At 37.8% G+C, this 21725-nt stretch overlaps 2 protein-coding genes across 2 annotated transcripts in view; one reads left to right on the forward strand and one right to left on the reverse strand.

The window, feature by feature from the left end:
- The window catches only part of SNX27 (sorting nexin 27), an 83593-nt gene that overhangs the window by 45465 nt on the left and 16403 nt on the right, over positions 1–21725 (forward strand). The window contains exons 3-7 of the mRNA XM_082614377.1: positions 5862–6054; positions 7669–7733; positions 9320–9424; positions 12378–12456; positions 14940–15103. Coding sequence (XP_082470503.1) covers positions 5862–6054; positions 7669–7733; positions 9320–9424; positions 12378–12456; positions 14940–15103 — 606 coding nt within the window. The remainder of the gene's footprint in view (positions 1–5861; positions 6055–7668; positions 7734–9319; positions 9425–12377; positions 12457–14939; positions 15104–21725) is intronic.
- On the reverse strand, positions 3619–5209 carry LOC309801200 (actin-related protein 2/3 complex subunit 1A-like). The gene is given in 2 exon segments (XM_082615732.1): positions 3619–5016; positions 5019–5209. Coding segments are annotated over 2 exon segments (1071 nt in total). The 5' UTR covers positions 5040–5209; the 3' UTR covers positions 3619–3966.

Raw genomic sequence — 21725 nt, forward strand, 5'->3', positions numbered from 1 at the left:
TGTTTCTAGATTTTTTGATGATGGCCATTCTGACCTGCATGAGGTGATACCTCATTGTAGTTTTGATTTGCATTTCTCTAATAATTAGTGATGTTGAGCATCTTTTCATGTGCCTCTTGCCCATCTGTATGAATATTCTAACTTCTGAAGTTTTGTAGGATATGGTCAGTTGGAGAAGACAGTGACCAGTGATCATTAAATTCAGCGTGCTATCGCAAGCTTGACAAACATCATCTAATTCCATGTATAAGCCAGCCAGTCTGAGGGTTTACATTAAGGTGGAAAAATCCTAGAAGCACTGTCCGCCTGTGTATATCTTTAGTTCCTATTTGATAATCTTCCTTCAAGTCCAGAGAATATATTTTTTGATGGATGTTTTCATTTGTAATGAGACCATGGTCGTTTCTCATGGATCATGGACATTCATGAGTTGATTCAGTAGGGAGTCAGTCATTTTCTTTGCAAATGAGTGTGTCCAAACCAGGGAAATGGACGCTAATGGATCTTGGTGAATTTTAAGGGCAAGTGAAGAACAAAGCAGTCTCTGTCGTGATCTCTTTTTGTATGTTTCTCATTTGCTAATAAGCTCAGTTAACTTAAAAACAGTTTGTGTTTCCATACGAATTGTAAAATTTTTTGTTCTAATTCTGTGAAGAATGCCATTGGTAGTTTGATAGAGATTGCATTGAATCTGTAGGTAGCTTTTGGTAGTACAGTCATTTTCACAATATTGATTCTTCCAATCCAAGAACATGGTATATTTCTCCATCTGTTTATGTCATCTTTGATTTCTTTCATCAGTGTTTTAGCCTGAGAAAACCGTAATTCAAAAAGAGTCATGTACCACAATGTTCATTGCAGCACTGTTTACAATAGCCAGGACGTGGAAGCAACCTAAATGTCCATCGACAGATGAATGGTTAAAGAAGATGTGTCACATATATACAATGGAATATTACTCAGCCATAAAAAGAAATGAAATTGAGTTATTTTTAGTGAGGTGGATGGACCTAGAGTCTCATACAGAGTGAAGTAAGTCAGAAAGAGAAAAACAAATACCATATGCTAACACATATATATATGGAATTTTAAAAAAAAGAATGGTATTGATGAACCTAGTTGCAGGGCAGGAATAAAGATGTAGACATACAGAATGGACTTGAGGGCACAGGGCGGAGGGGGAAGCTGGGGCGAAGTGAGATTAGCATCAACATATATACACTACCGAATGTAAAATAGTTATGGGGAGCAGCAGCATAGCACAGGGAGATCAGATTGGTGCTTTGAGATGACCTAGAAATGTGGGATAGGGAGGATGGGAGGGAGGCTCAAGAGGAAGGGGATAAGGGGATATATGTATGCATATGGCTGATTCACTTAGTTATACAACAGAAACTAACACAGTATTGTGAAGCAATTATCCTCCAATAAAGGTCTATTTAAAAAAAAAAACGGTTTGGCTCTTGTGGAAGCCATTCCTACCTGTATTAAAGTATTACTGAACTGTCAGGCATCCTATTTATAGTTCTGTTCCCTTTGACTTCACATTTAAGTGGGAAGAGGTGGGTGGTGAGAGGCTATTTGATGTTACTCTTCTCACCTTATAAGAAACTGAAATTTTAGGATTGAAATTGTCACAAAGGCCTCTCAAGTTGTAGGGTTCTTTCTACCCTAGGAAATGTTTTTCTAGACTTGCGATCACTCAAGTCATCATCATTGAGGAAATCCAGTCATAGTCTTTCTGTGTGTTATCAAAGACCTAGTCTACTCTTCCCTGGAAAAAGACATTGGGGAATACCTAATTCACCAATGCCACTAAGCTAGCTTTACCTCCCTTCCTTCCTTCCTTGTGTGAGGAACTCAGACTGATTTTTAACACCAGTAGCGTTGTGGACTTGCTTTTTTTTTTTTTTTTTTTTTTAGTCTCTGCTTTACAACAAAGTGAATCAGTCATACATATACATCTGTTCCCACATCCCCTCCCTCCTGCGTCTCCCTCCTTCCCACCCTCCCCATCCCACTCCTCCAGGCGGCCACAAAGCACCGAGCCGATCCCCCCGCGCCACGCGGCCACCCCCCACCATCCATCCACCCCACGCCCGTCCATGCCTCTCCCCCGCCCCATCACAGCCCCCCCCCCCAGCCATATAGACTTGCTTTTTAAGCAAAGGAATGATGATGTTCTTGAGAAATTTGGGAAGTTTAGTTTGAGAAGTAAGTATATAAGACCAGGTTGACTGAATAAGACTTTCTTGAGACTGCCTGCCCTTAAGAGAATGTGTGGTCTTGTCTGAGGGGAAGACTGTTTTCCTTTTAATGCTTTTCTACTTAAGAAGGAATACTTGGTAATATGTGTGATTCATTACAATCAGTTATAAATTTGAGTGATAATTATAAAAAGAAAACTCATTGATCAGGATCATACTCATCCCTGGACACTATTTGATAGTGGTTAGAGGTTTTGCTTTTAAGTAGGGGAGGGATCAAAGGAGGAGAGTTGTGAGAGAGGAGTTTTTAAATTATTGTTGCATTTAATTTATACTTCCTAAATCACAGAAGCATGGAAAAGATTCTTCCTGAGATTGAAGGAAGGGCTTTGGTGTATACATTCTCAGTGACTAAGTCTTTATTGATTTATTTATTAAATTGAAGTATCGTTGATTTACAGTATTGTGCTAATTACTGCTGTACAGCAAAGTGATTCAGTTATACATAACTATACTTTTTTTGGTATTCTTTTCCATTATGGTTTATCATAGGATATTGAATATAGTTCTCTGTGCTGTACAGTAGGACCTTGTTGTTTATCCATTCTGTGTATAAAAGCTTACAACTGCTAACCCCCACCTCCCACTCTATCCCTCCCCCAATCCCTCCCTCTTGGCAACCACCAGTCTGTTCTCTATGCTCAGTGACTAAGTCTTGATTACATGAGTAGATGACCTATTTTGTGCACATTTAAATTTTTGAATGATTTTTGCTAAGCCAGTAAACGTGATTTGGGGCTAATTTTCCCATCTCTGCATAATTTGATATGTTCTGAGAATACGAAGTAACTTAGATTATTTGATGTTTTTGGATTATGCATCCCACCACTTTCCTTTATGAGGACACATATTTAAAAATTACACATACGTGCATTCATTTCTTCATCAAATATTTACTGAGTGCCTACTGTGTGCCAGGCCCTGTTCTAGAAGCTTGGCATGCATCTGTGAACAGTAGACAGAAATCTCTACCTATTTCTTTTTTATTTTTTAAATATTAATTTATTTATTTAGGCTGTGCTGGGTCTTAGTTGTGGCACATGGGATCTTTCTTGTGGCATGCGGGGTCTTTAAGTTGTGGCATGCGGGATCTGTAAGTTGCGGCATGCGGGCTCATAGTTGTGGCATGTGGGCTTCTTAGTTGTGGCGTGCAGACTCCTTAGTTGTGGCAAGCGGACTCTTAGTCATGGCATGCGAACCCTTAGTTGTGGCATGCATGCAGGATCTAGTTCCCTGACCAGGGATTGAATCCAGGGCCCCTGCATTGGGAGCTCGGAGTCTTACCCACTGGACCACCAGGGAAGTCCCTCTACCTATTTCTTTTTTTTTTTTTTTTTTTTTTTTTTTCACATTCAGTATTTTTATTTAATTTTGTAGCGGACAATTTACATACCTCCCCCACCCCTTCCTTTAAGTTAGTGTGACAATTGTCCATAATAAACTACTTAAAGAGAAGCTTTGGTCAAGAATGGAATGAAATAGCAAAACAAAAAACCAAAAAACAAAACCCAAATCACTGCTGCTTTTAAAAAACCAACACTTTCACCAATTATCCTCAAACAAAACACACAACAAGGTTTGCGCCATATGTGTCTTCAGTGTTTCCTGGCGGCTGGCTCTCCTGCCCATCATGCGAATGGCGGAGCTGCCCGGCGCAGCCTGTCCGTCCTCATGCTGGATCTGGGCGGCTCACTCAGCTTCACATTATCCGAAGGCCCTGGATAGAAGACTCTAAGGTCTTGAAATCCCAAATGGTCATGGCTCCATCGATGCCGGTAGTGCAAAATTTGCGACAATCTTGCTTGTCTGCCTCATAAATAGACACTTGAGTGATGCTGTTCTGGTGCAGCGTCTCCAGGGCCGTGTTGCGGTCCTCGGTCGTGGCCCGCTTGTCCATGTTGCGGAAGCGCTCCATGGCCGACATGTTTCGCTGGATGCTCTGTTTTGGGATGTCTAGTTTGGAGACGAAGGTCAAGCAGCCGCGGTCGTCGCAGCTAAAGAGCATGGGGCAGCAGTCATGGCCAGCGGCCACGACGCTGTTCTCCGAGACGAAGCGCACACTCAGGAGGGGCAGGAACTCTGTCTTCAGAGTTGAGACCTGCACACTTTTTGAGGCATCGGCAACGGACACGGTGCTGTCGTGGCTGACCCAGGCCAGGCGGCTCCCGCTGGCGGAGAAGCTGACCCCGTGCACCCAGCCGCCAGTGCCACTGCCACCAAACTCTGACATCAGCTGACCAAAAGGCATCTTGCTGCCCCAGGGTGTACTGGCTGGCTTCTCATCCACTTCTTTAATGTAGGCAGAAAACACTCTGCATTTGAAATCACAGGATCCTGCTGCCAGCAAGACGTTGTTGGGATGCCAATCCAAGCTGAGGACCGTGGAGCGAATGGGTTTTTTAATGTGCTTGCTTACCCACCAGTCATTTTCGGACTCGAAGTAACAAACAGAAATGAGTCGTGCTCCGCTGCCCACAGCAAATTTGTTCTCTAGCGGGGACCACTTGACAAAAGTGGCTGCACGGTTAATTCTCAGGATCACCAGGGTCGGCTTCCAGACACCATCTTTCTGACTCCACACGTAGGCATTGCGGTCAGCCCCACAAGTGACGATGCGGTCACTCTTGGGAGCCCAGTCGATACCTGTGATGTGTCCGTTATGCTCCTTGAGTTCATGAGCTTTCACCCACTGGCTCCCGTTCTTCTTGTAGATGTGGACTTCGTGGTTATTGGGGCTAAGGGCAATCTGGGTACGATCCCTGTTCCAGGCATGACAGGTGATTGGCTCTAGTAAAAACTGATGCAGGGACATTATTCTTAGTGTGTTCAAAGGACAGAAAGCTGGGGGTCGGGGCCGTCCGAACGGGCTCGGAGCGTTGAATTCGCGGACTCTGGTCAGTCGACGCGAACAGGCTCCGGCGGGCGCGGGCGGAGGACCGAGGCCCTTACCTATTTCTTTATGAGGATTATTAACTGTTTATATGAGGAGGTCCTTAGAGTACATTTATTCTTCAACTTTTTGTTAACCTGTTTTAATGATGGAAGGGAGAAGAACAAAACTAGGGATATCTGACTTCAAGAAAGGAGCTTTTGCAAAAATGATCTGTTTGGTAACAAAAATGTCACTATTGCTTACATCATTTTTAGATATTTTCTTTGGAAGTGTGGTTCACACACATATCAGTCACATTGCTTTATAATCAATTCTAACTTTTTATATCTCTCCAAATTTGCTTGCTTGTTCATTCACTTTACTTACCACATTGGCTTTGAATGATTAACTTTCTGAAAATAAAATCTACCCTTAAAAGCTTATAATTGCCTCTGAAGATATTTAAAACAGTGTGTTGAAGGTAATTGTAATAGCAAAAATAAGATTATGGGCCCCCTGAAGGCAGTAGCCCTCTTTTGTACATATAATTTCTGGCATCTTTATTAAAAGTAAATCTTGTTTTACAGTGACCTTGAACATATATTCTCTGTTAAGTGTGTATCAGAATATACCTAACCGGTATCAATCTGAGCCTGACTGTAGGTGATTCTGTGATTTAATTTGCAGTAAGTAGGCTTTTTTTTGTTCTTCACCCTCACCAGGTATACAATGTTTACATGGCAGGGAGGCAGTTGTGTTCTAAGCGGTACCGGGAGTTTGCCATCCTACACCAGAATCTGAAGAGAGAGTTTGCCAACTTTACATTTCCCCGACTTCCAGGGAAGTGGCCATTCTCTTTATCAGAACAGCAATTAGATGCCCGACGTCGGGGGTTGGAAGAATATCTAGAAAAAGGTAAGCCAGCCTGTTAAACTCTACTATCTTGAGTAAACATAGGGTCTAGGTATATATTGCAGCTCCTAAACTGCAGAGCTAAGTTTCCTGAAGCTCAACAGTGAAAGTAAATCAGCTTTTTGACTTAGGTGTTGAATGATCTGAGCTTTGAAGCCAAGAGTGAAATGTTCAGTACAGCAGTTAATAGCCTATTTTATTGAGTCGCCAAACACTTAACAACAACAGAAAAATGCATAATTATTTTTTTGATGCATTAAGGACCTTTATTTATTTATAGGGTTATATTTTTGCACACAGCAAACATATACAGACTCAACAACATGCTAAATTGATTTGGGAACTAGATGGGCAGTATTTAAGACATTTCTATGAAAGTGATTCTTGGTTCACTGGCATGTCCTACTTGAAAATTCCTTACTCCTCTTACACGTGTCCATGGATAGGTTTGATGAGTTGTAGGTAAGCTAACGTCCCCTTTTTCTAAGTAGGTTATAGGTAGAAATATTAAAACTTATTTGTTACCTCAGGACCTCCAAACAATACATTAGGAGTCTTTGGATGTGGACGCTGAAACATTTGTCTAGAAAGGCAGGGAGAAATGACACAGATCTCCGGAATAAGATGGTTCAGTTTGTGGCTCAGAGAAGAGACCTTGTTTTCCTCCATTATAGAGTTACATAATTTGCTAGGCATGCAATAGGCTTTTCTTTAAAATACTAATTTAACAGAATAATGGTCTTATATGGTATTTAATAATTCTGTGTCCTTGTAGAAGAACTAATTGACCTAGTTGAATTTTTTTAAAACTTTGGTAGAGAGCTTTATCCCTGAAGAAAAACCATTTCCCCCATAGAAGGTAGTTAAACTTCATCTATTTTTAGCTTTTCTCTAACATGGAATGGCCTCCTAACACAGCCTTTGGGAAATGAGAAAGAGTACAATTTTTTTTTAATAAAATGAAGTAAAATCAGCAGTGTAATTTATTATCCTCATGAGAATGTTAGGAAATTAACTCCCTTAGATTTAGATGATTACCTACCTACCTGCCTGTTTTCCTTTCCTTCCTTCTCCCTTTCTCTCTCTCTCTTTTTTTTAGTTGTAGTTGTTTTGAAGTTAAAGTTAGTGAGGTGAGAAATGAGAAGATGTGCTCAGCTTAATACTTGATTACCTACCCATTTTTTTCCAAAGTGGCTTTAAATGCTTATGATTCTCTTACTGGCCTACTCCTAGGCCAAATAGATATTTTTCTTTGTATTTTAATTTTGTGTTTATTCCCAATTGACCTTACCCTTGCTCTATTGTCTAGCTTATTAATAGTTAACACAAGACAGCAAAGTTAGATTTACTGAACTTTTATTTCTCTTTTACAGGTAACTTCCTTTGTCTATGTTTAATATTTTTAATAAGCTACATCTTTGTACATCCTATTATTCCTCTGTTCTGGTTCATATTTATATAAATGTTTGTTGTGCCGTAAAATATCATGTGTCAGGGATGGCATACTACCTCAGCACTGCCTGCTAATGATGATTTATACTTAAACCTTGATATGTTCTTGACTTTATATTCTTAATTTTAGGGCCTCATGCCAGATTCTGTCTTTGTTTTCTATAGTGTGCTCAATACGAGTTATTGGTGAGAGTGACATCATGCAGGAATTCCTATCAGAATCAGATGAGGTAGGTGAATACCCACTATAGTGACTATTTACCTCTTGGCTCCTTGTGGGGGAAAATAAATTAAAGGTATCGATGATGGATTGAATTGCCATAAATTCTCTAAATGACTGTTTTTTCAACTTCCTTTTGTTCTGTGTCCTGCTTATCCTTCAAGACCTAGTGCTAGGTCCACCTTCTCTTTGAAGCCTTCCCTGATATTCAAGGGATACACATTGGTTTTTCACTCCACCAAGAACTTCTGCAGTCAGTACACATAATTATCACCTTGTTGCTATCTCAGTCTCTAATTTTTTATACATATAGTCAGATGATCACTTTATAATTTTACTTTACTAGATCATGAGCTACCTGTAGGTAAGAGCTAAATCTTTTTTTTTCCAGCTTTTTGAATATAATTGTCAAATATGAATTGTATATATTAAGGTGTACAACTTGATGCTTTGATATCTGTATACATTGTGAAATGATCACCATAATCAAGTTAATTAACCATCCATCACCTCATTACCATTTCCTCCTCCCTTTTCTCTTCTTTCCTTCCTTCCTTTCTTCACTTCAGATCTGCCCCCTTAGCAAATTTCAAATATGGAATATAGTATTGTTAACTATGATCACCACACTGTACATTAGATCTTCAGAACAAGAGCTAAATCTTGATCATCTTTATATTCCCAGTGCCTTACCACAATGTCAAGCATTTTGTAGGTGCTTAATAAATATTAATTGAATAGAAGAATGACTATGTAATGCTGCTGTATTAAATAGTGTGTCATCCACTAATTATTTTATATGTATATGTTTTATTTCCCCAACTAGATTATAAGTTTCTTGCAGACAAGGGCTTTTATAACAAAGTAATGCTTAGGATGGTTTTAGGCACTGAATAGTAGTTTTTTTAAAGTGGTAAATGAAGATGAACTTGTTTCTAAATAGTTGTTTCTCTGTAATAAAAATTAGAAGGTCACAAATTTGTTAGAGGAATGTGTTAGTTTTCAAAAGCAGTAAGAGAGAAGGACTTCTTTTGAATTAAGGAGGATAAGAATTGTTTACTTTTTGCTAGAAGAAAATTGGACATCAAACTAACTCAGATTCCTGAGGTTCATCAATTTTTCCTTTCAAAGGTGTCATGGTTATTTCAGGGTTCAGAAAGGAACTTAGGATACCTCTTGATCCAATCTAGCATGCCTAACCATTTAAAACCAGAGAATATTTGTTGAAACTACTGCTTTTGGTTGTTTTCTTTTCTCATTTGTGAGTATTGAATGTTTGAAAGTAAGCCAAAAATCTTATCTGTATTTGACCTAGACTGATTCACACAAGTTTTCTGTTTTGAGATATGAACACGTTGGGTTCGACATATTTCTTTCCTCCCTGTTCATCTTAAAGGTTAACTTCTGCAGCCTAAAGTCAGCTTTATGACTTGAAATGTATTGACTTATGTCTTTTTTCCCCTTTTCATTGGAGCTCACTTTCTTTCTACCACAAGTTTAGGTTGTTTAGCTATCATGTTGCAAGGAGAATGAGGATATACTGGGTCATAAATTCTTTTTTTTTTTTAATTAATTCTTTTTCTGCCTTTTCCCCAGAACTACAATGGTGTGTCTGACGTAGAGCTGAGAGTAGCATTACCAGATGGAACAACAGTTACAGTCAGGGTTAAAAAGAACAGTACTACAGACCAAGTATATCAGGTAAATTAAACTTGAACAAGTAGGCTTGACATTGGTTGGTTTAAAACTAAGAAAGATAGATTAAATGAGTTAATACATATAAGGAGCTTGGAGTATCTGGCATGTAATAAATTTATTAAATGTTAGCTGCTGCTGTTGATGTTATGATTATTAACATGGAAGTACTTTGTCCTCCTTGAAAGAAAGACACAATAAATATCCCCAGGTTATAATGGTTGTGATTAGCACCCCCTCTTTTTAATTGTAAAAGACTTTCTAATGTATGTGAAAATAGAATAGTACAGTGAAGCTCCATGTACTCATCACTCATATTTAATAATCCTCAAGATTTTGCCACATTTGTGTTATATATCCTTTTTTCCTTTTCCTTTGTTTAAATATTTTAAAGCAAATTCCATGTTTTTCGACCTGTGTATATTTCAGTATACATCTCTAAAAAATATGGATGTTCCTCTTACATAATCACAAAGCCATTATCAAACCTAAAAAATTAACTACTTCCATGGTATTAACTAATAATAAATCCATAGTCAAGTTTTCCCAATTGTCTAAAAATGATTTTTAACAGTTGGTTTGTTACAATCTGGATCTAAACAAGGTCCTTATGTCCTTAAAAAACATTTGGTTATTATGTTTGTTTTAATATAGAGCAGTCTCTTCCCTTCCCTTCCCCAACTTTTTTCCCTTATGTTATTGCTTTATTGCAGAAATTGGGTCTGTGTCCTGTGGAATGTCCCACATTGTGAATTTCTTTGTTTGCTTCTTTTGTCTATTTGTGTCATTTAGTATGTCTTTCTGTCTACTTATATTTTCTATAAATGGAATTTTTCTCTAGAGGCTTGATTAGATTCAGGTTCAGCTTTTTGATGAGAATGCTTCATAATCGGTGCTATATACTTCATATTGCTTCTCAACTGGAGGAACACAATATCTGGTTATCCACTTTTAGTGATTAATCAGTAGGTTTACGTGGTAATAACCTGATGTCTCCATTGTTAAGTTCTTTACTGATCTTTTATCCAATAAGTGTATCACTGATGATTACCGTCCTAACCAGTGATTTCATTAAGGGTTGCAAAATGCTGATTTTCCAATTTTCTCATTTCTTCACATTTATTAACTAGAATTCTCCTGTAAAGAACTTTCCCTTATCAACTAAGGCTATTTAGTATCCTGAAATACAGTTTATAGGAAAAGGGGGATAAATATTTAATTCTTCCCTTTTATTGCCAATTTTTGGCATAAAGGATCAATGCCCTAGCTGATTCCAGTGATGTCCAATGAGATAATTATTTTTTTAGTATCATGTGGCTTTTTAGATACTCAATATGATTTAATCAAGAACATATATTCTTTTTGGTGCTCACATTGGTCTGTCTTTGGTCAGTGGAATCTCCTTCATGTCTGCTTCTGTATTTTTTTGGTGCAACCCATTTGTTTATGATAGCATCCTTGCTTTTTGGTACAGCAAGATGCTCTGGGCTCATCTTTGTATATTTCCTACACTAGATCTTGAATCAGTCATTTCCCCAAGGAGTCTTTCCTTTCAGTGAGGAATGGTATTTAAAGATCATGATCCGAGTGCTGGGTATAATTGTTTCTTTTAGGCCTTTTCATTGGTCTTTAATCCTGATTTGATCAAGATTTTCAAGGAGACTAGTGGGTTTCTGGATATTAGTACTTATTTCTCCTTTGTGGCAAACAAAAAATTTACCCCCCCAAATATTTACTGTATACCATGGCAAAGGATATGTACAGGATCTGAGGTATTTCAGAAATTATAAAATGGTGGATTGATTGCAAGGAAAACATTAATTTTATATAGCTCATTGATGTTTTGTTTCATTTTCAATACTTCTCTAGCAAGGCCTAATTTTTTCTTTCACTTCTCTCCTCACCCTGTTACTGAGACTTCTAGCTATAAGCCATCTTCCAAACCTTGAGAAGATTTCAGTTTCTATCTAGTGCAGTATAGAATGGTAACTTAGAACACTTACAGTCTCCAGTTTCTGCTTCACATCAGGGATGAACCTAGGTCTGATATGTGAGTAGATACGGGAAGAAGGATATAATCATATTTGGTTTACTGAGACACTAATACTCAATAATTTTCTCTTGTTTAATTAACACCTTATTTATACATTTTGGGATTGATCTTGAAAAGGAATTTTGGTACTACTAGTTTGTGTTATTTGCTTTGTATTTTCTTGTTGTTATTTGTATGTAATTTCAATTTTCCTTTATTTGCATATGGAGTCTTTCAATTTCTTTTTATTTATCATGTTGGGACCTTAGTTCCTAGAGAGAAGGACTGATACTTGTTTAAAATGTCTCTGTTGTCCCAACATTTTGCTATTTTCATGTGGATAAGGATGATGATAATTCTTAGGATATGGAGGTCCCCAGCATGAGACATGGATCATCTGAAAAGTAAACAAGAATAATTTGTGAAGTATGAGCAAAATTGATAAACAGTGTTTTAAGCTCAAGAACCAAAGATATAGATCTTGTATGTTAACAGCCTATATATTAAATGTAGGCTGAATGTGTGAGACTAGATATTTAAGAATTTATTTTCTTTTTAAAATCTGTCATTATGTAGCACATTTTTTGTAAGTGCTATTCAAAAAGATCCTCATGATATGAAGTCCTATTTCAGAGAGCAAAGCTGATATTTAAGGAGAGACTGTTATCAGCTTTAATTGGAGGGGAGAAACTCATATTTAGAGATCATAGCTGTTTGGATCAAATAAAGGTATTTTTCTCTTTTATTTCATGCATATGTATGCATACATACAAAAAAGAGTAGCTGTGGACCATGAATTTAGTTTATATGAAACCAAGATGGCAAAACCCTTCTCTTCTCCCCGCTCCTCACGCATATACCTGTCTTTTCCCACAGCACTGTCTGATTTTGTTTTCCTGAAACTAACCTATCCTGTTTACACTTTAGGCTATTGCAGCAAAGGTTGGCATGGACAGTACGACAGTGAATTACTTTGCCTTATTTGAAGTGATCAATCATTCCTTTGGTAAGTGCCAGTGACTAATATTAAGTTTTGTTTGAGGATATTTTATCCTAATACTAAGAAACTGAAGCTCCCAAAAGCTGTCAGGTTGAAACTGTTTGCCTAGAGAAGAAGATCTTGAAGACAAGGGGCAATCGCACTAATTGGGACTGTTTCTAACAAGCAGACAGGACAGATCCCATTAAGCATAATCCCACTAAGTCTAGATACCTGATCACCCCTTTTTCCTCTGTTGTCAGTATCAGTTACTTACACCCAGCACTGAAGCAGATACTTCCATGAGATTTTTAAAAATCAGAGTTCAAAATTAATATATTCCAATGAAACAGCCTTAAAAAGAGGGGATTTTCTACTTAGCCACAGCTTGTTTTAGCGTACTTTATGGTTTTTGTAGATTTTTAAGAATAGCTTTTTGTTTTCAGGAGTTAGAAAGAAATATGTTGATTAAAAGCCTTTGCTTTTTTAAAAAAATTAATTAATCAGTTTATTTATTTTTGGCTGCGTTGGGTCTTCGTTGCTGCGCGTGGGCTTTCTCTAGTTGCGGCGAGTGGGGGCTACTCTTCGTTGCAGTGCGCGGGCTTCTCATTGCGGTGGCTTCTCGTTGCAGAGCACAAGCTCTAGGCGGGCGGGCTTCAGTAGTTGTGGCACGCGGGCTCAGTACTTGTGGCTCTCGGGCTCTAGAGTGCAGGCTCAGTAGTTGTGGTGCGCGGGCTCAGTTATTCCGCAGTATGTGGGATCTTCCTGGACCAGGGCTCAAACCCGTGTCCCCTGCATTGGCAGGCGGATTCTTTTTTTTTTTTTTTTTTTTTAGCTAATTGGGCCTCTCATTTTTGTGGCCTCTCCCGTTGCGGAGCACAGGCTCCGGACACGCAGGCTCAGCGGCCATGGCTCACGGGCCCAGCCACTCCGCGGCATGTGGGATCTTCCCGGACTGGGGCACGAACCCACGTCCCCTGCATCGGCAGGCGGACTCTCAACCACTGCGCCACCGGGGAAGCCCTGGCAGGCAGATTCTTAACCACCGCTCCACCAGAGAAGTCCTGCAAACCACTTTTGACACATTTGATCAGTAACAGCACCCTCTCCATACATTGCACAAATCTTTTTTTTGCGTTTCAGTTGCGTTTTTACCTTTCTTGAAATAATAAAGCATAATGTGCCGAAAATGTTGCTTTTTTCTTCCATCTTCAATATTAAAATGGCTGCACAAAAATTCACCAGTTTTGATAAGTTTTTTTAAATGCATGCTGATATGATAGTTGTCACAATACAATCTGTTTCAAATGAAGTTAAAGACAACTAAGCGCTACTGGAGCCCTTTTGTGGAAAAGACCAAACGAACTTTTTGGCCCACCCAGTGTTTAAGTTTGCGTAAACAGATATCCTCTTCCTAGGAAGTTTTATTGCACGGTGACAGAGATTTTCTCTTATATATTCTTTTATAAAAGCTAGGGATGGTTGCACTGAGACCACAAAGGGGAGGAAGTTGGAAGGCTTGCTTTAAATGACAGATTTCCTATGGTTTATGGGTCTTTTCCACATCATATATGTACAGGGCTAAGGCCAGAAACAACAGATAATATTGACTGATCAGAACTTCCTCATCCCGGAAAGGGAGAGAGTTTGGTAGATTTGAGTCACCTTGCCATCCCAGGTCAAGGTAGATCAACTTTGATTCCCCCTAAAGCATCTATCTCCCAATTGTTTATTGTCTTCCCAACTCTCTACAGTCTAACTAGGCAGATACAAATATTAGAAAGGATTGCTAAGGACCCAGGACACTTGGATTCTAATCTTACCTTCTTCTCTAAGCTTTAGTTAACAAATAAAATGGGAAATATTAAATCTGTCTTTTGCTCTGTTATAAAGACAAGTAAACATCAAGAGAAGAAAACTCCGCCTTTTTAAAGAAAAACAATATAGAAATTAAAAGTGGTAGTGTTTTATCCTGCTTGAGCATTGTTAGGAAGAGGAAGTAAGGCTACCCAGAAGTCACTTTTCACTGTGGTGAATGTCTTAGACTTGTGGGGGGATGTGGAGAGCCTTTCAGCTCTTAACGATAAAAGCTGTTCATTGAGAACTGCGACATGAGAGACTCTGAATGCACCATAACTGGGTAAGAGGGGAGGCTTGCTTTAAAGATGTTCAGTGGACATTGCTGTAACTTAACTCAATTATGGATCAGATATTTTAACTGACTTTGGAGTAGGTGACGTCTGCAGAGTCAGCATGTTAACTGAAAGGCATGTCATTCAGGTGATAGATTTCAGTTAGCTTGAGGCTCAGTTAGCCAGTCATATTAGAAGGCGTAGATTTGGCTAGACAAACTGATATTTTGTGGTCCCAAGGCAGAGCTCCTGGATGGAACTAAGCTGATGTGCTGGTTAATGATAACCTCCATTCTTGTCTGCTTTACACAGTTCATACTAGGGAACTGCCTTGTATATCTTCTCACTCTAGCTTTCTTTGCTTTGTCTTCTCTTTAGTACGTAAGCTGGCACCTAATGAATTTCCTCATAAACTCTACGTCCAGAATTACACATCAGCTGTGCCAGGAACCTGCCTAACCATTCGAAAGTGGCTTTTTACGACAGAAGAAGAAATCCTCTTAAATGACAATGACCTTGCTGTTACCTACTTCTTTCATCAGGTGGGTGAATTGATCTCCCTGGAAAGGCCTGATTTCTTTTTCTGTTTGTATGTAGTGGTCATTTGCCAATACAGTGTGAATCCTTGAGTAAGCTGTTTTGCCTCCTGGATCTTAGTTAAATTTGTAAAATGTTTTGTCCCATTTTGACAAAAGATAAGTTTAAGAAAGTGGGGGGACTTCCCTGGTGGTGCACTGGTTAAGAATCCGCCTGCCAGTGCAGGGGACACGGGTCCAAGCCCTGGTCCAGGAAGATCCCACATGCTGCGGAGCAGCTTAAGCCTGTGCGCCACAACTACTGAGCCTGTGCTCTAGAGCCCACAAGCCACAAGTACTGAGCCTGCATGACACAACTACTGAAGCCCACATGCTTAGAGCCTGTGCTCTGCAACAAGAGAAGCCATCGTGATGAGAAGCCCTCACACTGCAAATGAAGAGTAGCCCCCACTCACTGCAACTAGAAAAAGCCCATGCACAGCAATGAAGAGCCAACGCAGCCAAAAATAAATAAATAAAGCCATTAAAAAAAAAAAAGGTTTAAGAAGGGGATATCCTGGAGTTCAAAATGTATTTATTATTATTTTTTTAAATAATAACAAATGAACATTATAGGGCTATGTTGTTTTTCAAAAAATTTTTCATCAGAATTATACATACATAGAGCTTAAAGTATCAAATAGTTCTACACAGGTTATTATGAAAAATATTAATTATTCCCACTTCTTTTCCTCTCACAGGCAACCACTTTCACCTCTTCTAGCTTGTTTTTTGTTGTTTGTTTTATTTCATCTTTTTAAAAAATTTTATTGAAGTATAGTTTATTTATAATGTGTTAGTTTCTGGTGTACAGCAGAGTGATTCAGTTATACATATATATTCTTTTTCATAGTCTTTTCCATTACGGTTTATTACAAGATACTGAATATAGTTCCCTGTGCTATATAGTAGGTCCTTGTTGGTTATCTATTTTATATATAGTAGTGTGTATCTACTAAGCCTAAACTCTTAATTTATCCCTCCCCCAGCCTGTTTCCCCTTTGGTAACCATGAAGTTTGTTTTTTATGTCTGTGAGTCTGTTTCTGTTTTGTAAAGAAGTTCATTTGTGTCATATTTTACATTCCACATATAAATGATATCATAATGATATTTGTCTTTCTCTGACTTCACTTGGTATGATAATCTCTAGCTCCATCCATGTTGCTGCAAGTGGCATTGTTTCATTCTTTTTTATGGTTGAGTAATATTCCATTGTGTGTGTGTGTGTGTGTGTGTGTGTGAGAGAGAGAGTATGTGTATACACACACACATACCACATCTTCTTTATCCATTCATCTGTCCACGGACATTTAGGTTGCTTCCATGACTTGGCTATTGTAAATAGTGCCGCTATGAACATTGGGGTGCATGTATCTTTTTAAATTAGAGTTTTCTGCAGATGTATGCCCGAGAGTGGGATTGCTGGGTCATATGGTAATTCTATTTTTAGTTTTCTGAGGAACCTCCATGCTGTTTTCCATAGTGGCTACCCCAACTTACATTCCCACAAACAGGTATAGGAGGGTTCCCTTTTCTCCACACCCTCTCCAGCATTTGTTATTTGTAGATTTTTTTAACGATGGCCATTCTGATTGGTGTTAAGTGGTATCTTATTGTAGTTTTGATTTGCATTTCTCTAATAATTAGCGATGTTGAGCATCTTTCCATGTGCCTATTGGCCATCTGTATGTCTTCTTTGGAGAAATGGCTGTTTAGGTCTTCTGCCCATTTTTTGATTGGGTTGTTTATTTTTTTGTTATTGAGTTGTATGAGCTGCTTGTATATTTTGGAAATAAAGCCCTTGTCAGTAGCATGATTTGTAGATATTTTCTCCCAGTATGTAGGTTGTCTTTTTGTTTTGTTTATGGCTCCCTTTGCTGTGCAAAAGCTTGAAAGTTTGATTAGCTCCCATTTGTTTATTTTTGCTTTTATTTCTATTGCTTTGGGGAGACTGACCTAAGAACACATTGCTACAATTTATGTCTGAGAATGTTTTGACTATGTTCTCTTCTAGGAGTTTTATGGTGTCATGTCTTATATTTAAGTCTTTAAACCATTTTGAGTTTATTTTTGTGCGTGGCATAAGGGAGTGTTCTAACTTCATTGATTTGCACACGGCTGTCCAGCTATCCCAACACCACTTGCTAAAGAGACTGTCTTTTCTTCACTGTATATTCTTGCCTCCTTTTCAAAGATTAAGTGACCATAGGTGTGTGGGTTTATTTCTGGGCTCTCTATTCTGTTCCATTGATCCATATATCTGTTTCTGTGCCAGTACCACACTGTTTTGATTACTGTAGCTTTGTAGTATTGTCCAAAGTCTGGGAAGATTATGCCTCCAGCTTTGTCGTTTTTCCTTTTGGATTGCTTTGGCAATTCTGGGTCTTTTATGGTTCCATATAAATTTTAGGATTATTTATTCTAGTTCTGTGAAAAATGTCATGGGTAATTTGATAGGGATCACATTAAATCTGTGGATAGCTTTGGGTAGTATGGCCTTTTTAACAATATTAATTCTTCCAATCCAAGAACATGGGATATCTATTTCATTTTATATTTACTTCCATACCTCTATTATAACTTGATTATATTACTCCTACTTGATGTTTCTGATTCAAGCAATATTGCTTAATTACCTGCTATAGAAGATGGGACTTTAGCTCCATTTCCTCCCCCACTCCACTACATATTTGTACCTTTTCATCTGTCCTATCGTCTTACTATAGTCAAATTACAATATTTGTTAGATTAATATTCAGTGTTTATACTGCTATGACTGTAAATAATGAATTTAGCAGAGCCATATAGAGAATACTATCCTTACTTTTTACTTTCTTTTAAACATTTTGTTTTAAAATTATTTTGAAAATGATTAACCCATTTCATAACACTTTATAAAGTGTCCCATTACAATTCTAATTGTGTTTTTGTTAAATTTATAGTTTAACTGAAGAAGAGTCACCATTTTTATTAAATGTGGTATTCCCAACTAAATGTATGATGTTTCTGTTTTATTCATCTCATCTTTTGTTTCCCCAAATAAAGTTCTGTCGTTTTATATTTCACATACACCCCTTTAAGTTATTCCCAAGTATTTTATATTTTTACTACAATTATGAATGGGATATTTTTTCTTTATATTATTGGAATGGAATAATTATTTACCAGGAGTCAGAATATCTGGTTCAAGTACAAGCTCTCCATTGGGTAAATCCTTAACATAGCTTTGCTGAGATGTGTTTTCTGATCTATTAAAGGGTAATAGTAGTACTTCACATTTTTTTCATCAATATCAAAATTTAAACAAAGCAGAGCTTGTGAAATTACTTTTGGAATTATAAAACTATAAAGCAAAAATAAAATATTTAGGTATATAGAAAGAAAAGCTGTTATTTTTGTAGCAGTATCTCATATGCAACTTTTCTGAACTCTTCTGTTTCTTCAAACAATTTTTTAAACAGGTTTATTGAGGTATAATTGACATACAATAAACTGTACATATTTAAAATTTATAATTTAATGTTTTTTTTACCCCCTTAACCACTTTAAAATGTACAGTTCAGTAGTGTTAAATATATTCACATTATTGTCAATGGAGCTCCAGAAATTTTTCATCTTGCAAAACTAAAACTCTCTACCCATTAAACAACTCATTTCCCCCTCCCCTACCTCTGGCAACTACCATTCTACACTCTGTGAATTTGACTACTTTAGGTATCTCATGTAAGTAGAATCATACATTATTTTTCTTTTTGTGACTTGCTTATTTCATTTAGCATAATGTCCTTAAGGCTTTTTCATGTTGTAGCATATGACAGGATTTCCTTCCTTATTAAGGCCAAATAATTATATTCCATTGTACATGTATATCACATTTTGTTTATTCATCTGTGGATGGACATTTAGGTTGCTTCCACCTCTTGGCTGTTATGAATAATGCTGTCATGAACATGGTTATGTAAATATCTCTTCAAACTTCTGCTTTTAATATACCCAGAATTGGGATTGCTGGATCATATGGTAATTCTATTTTTAATTTTTTGAGGAAATCGCCACACTGTTTTCCATAGCAGCTGTACCATTTTACATTCCCAGCAGTGCACAACAGCTCAAATGATTTTTTTGATTGACTAGGTAAACAATTGTGCCTTTTGGAAAATAATACTAAATTTTTTCCCTCACTTAATTTTAGTTATTTTTTTGTATCATATGTTGATGTTGGGAATATCTCATGCATCTCTTCAATTTTAAGATGCCATCAGTTGTAAGAGGCACTAGTATTTTAAGCACTGCCAAGAGAAAACAGCTACCAATTAAACAACACACGTTGATTATAAGATGCATCCCAATTTTAGGAACAATGAAATGTGAAAAAATGTGCACCTCAGAATTGATGAAATACTGGATAATAATGATAGTAATGTGCCTTTTCCTTAAAAAATTGATAAGGTCAAAATCCATAGTAGGATATATTTAATTTCTGGCTAAGCCTGGCAGACTAAACATACTTTTAAACTACTTCTTCCTGAAAGCTCACTAAAGTAACATTAATGGATTTTAAGAGGCATAAACCTGCAAAGAGAAGAGGATGAGACACAACAGATGAGAACAGTCAACAGTTTTTAGAAAATGAATGTTTGAATGAATCAACATGACTTTGGTGTTTGGTTATCGTGGAAGAATTGGTGAGAGGCATGTGGAAGGTTACAAACAGGCAGTTAACCTAAGAGGAAAAAAAAAATGTACAAGAGAGGAAGCCCTGGTACAGTACATGATTTAGTTGTGAACAATGTTTACATGCTTACAATAATGTATAGATTACAATAATCAATACTGATAATTGATTTAGTTTTTATTGAGGTGTTGAAGGAAGAAGTGAGAGTGTAGAGTGGCATAAGAAAGCTAAAACTTATTATTATTTATTTATTTTATTATTATTTTTTTTGGCCGCACTGCGTGGCCTGTGGGATCCTAGTTCCTTGACTAGGGATCGAATCCATGCCCTCTGCAGTGGAAGCATGGATTCTCAACCACTGGACCTCCAGGGAAGTCCCTAAAACTTATTATTTTTAACAGCAAGTCAACATTGTCTAAAATTGATATGTTAGGAATTAGCAGCATAAGCATGACATTTAGAATTATGAAAGGAATATCACAAAAAACTGTTTACAGTGCTTTAAAGTATCTGTGTAATGAGGCTGTGGAATCAGGAGACTTTTTTTTTTTTTTTTTTTTTTTTTGCGGTATGTGGGCCTCTCACTGTTGTGGCCTCTCCCGTTGTGGAGCACAGGCTCCGGACACGCAGGCTAAGTGGCCATGGCTCACAGGCCCAGCCGCTCTGCGGCATGTGGGATCTTCCCTGACCGGGGCACAAACCCATGTCCCCTGCATCAGCAGGCAGACTCTCAACCACTGCGCCACCAGGGAAGCCCAGGAGACTTATTTTTATTAGGCACCTCTTAGTAATACACATTTAAAAAATTATGTATGTCTTTTACTTTAATGAAAAAATTTTAATTAAGGGAAAAAGGAATCTAGTGGTAATATTTATGTTTTTCACTCAGGGCTAGTCAAGCAGTATAATCTTGATTAGAAATGAGTGAGGAGAGAACATTTTTACTGCCCCATGTGAAAATAGGTCACTTAGAGCTGCTGGAGTAGATGTTCACTCTGGGTAGATGACCCACGTCTGCCCTGGGGAAACATTCATCAATATTTAAGTGCTATTACTAGTCAGACACAGTTCTAGGTATTGGGGAAACTGAATAGATAAACCAGTATTTGTTTGTTTGTTTTCCCTCTTCTCTCCCAGCTTTTCAGTAACTGGTTTAAATTTTACCTGGAGCAGCTGAGTCTTTTGGTGATAAACAACATAATGTTCAGGTTCTTCAGGACATTGGTGGCAGTTCTTATTGAGCATCGCCTCTGTGAATATAATCCTCTCTGACTAAGTGAATCCTTGCTTATACGGCTAGGACTGGGGAGACACTGGCATAATCTTACCATTAGGCAGTCCCAGGCAGGATATTAATATCCTTGTGTGGTTCTTAGAGGAATTGAACAGCTAAATGATGCTAATATAAATGATAGGAACTATTTATATATATTTATATATACTTTACAAAACTATTAACATCTTTTATCTCATTTTGTTGTCCACCTACAAGATGAGTGTTATTCCTGTTTTACAGACTGAGAGGGTTTAAGTGACTTAAGTGCATATTGGTAGGTGACAGCTAGAATTTGAACTAGTCTCGTAACTTCAGTCCTGAATTCATTCTGTTATGCAAATATTTTCCCTTAAAAGACTATGGGGAATGATTTCTGCCTTAAGGAAATCAGCAGTTTTCTGATAAAGATTCAAGTGGGCCCCTGCCTGGTGAACTGTATAGAGTTGTCCTTTCAGTAACTCACTGAGGTTAGATCCTGAATGCCCTGAACAAATGGTTCTATTCGTTCTTTTTCTTTTTTTCCTCCCAAAGATCAGTTTTCCCTTCCATTAGATTTTTTAAGTTTTTCTTGGAGTGGAGGAGGAGTAGAGTAAGGTTGGAAAGGGGATGTATGTTTCATACTTCGCTGGCTGAACCA

Source organism: Mesoplodon mirus, assembly GCF_964341445.2.
Source record: "Mesoplodon mirus genome assembly, chromosome: 3".
Taxonomy (NCBI): Eukaryota; Metazoa; Chordata; class Mammalia; order Artiodactyla; family Ziphiidae; genus Mesoplodon; species Mesoplodon mirus.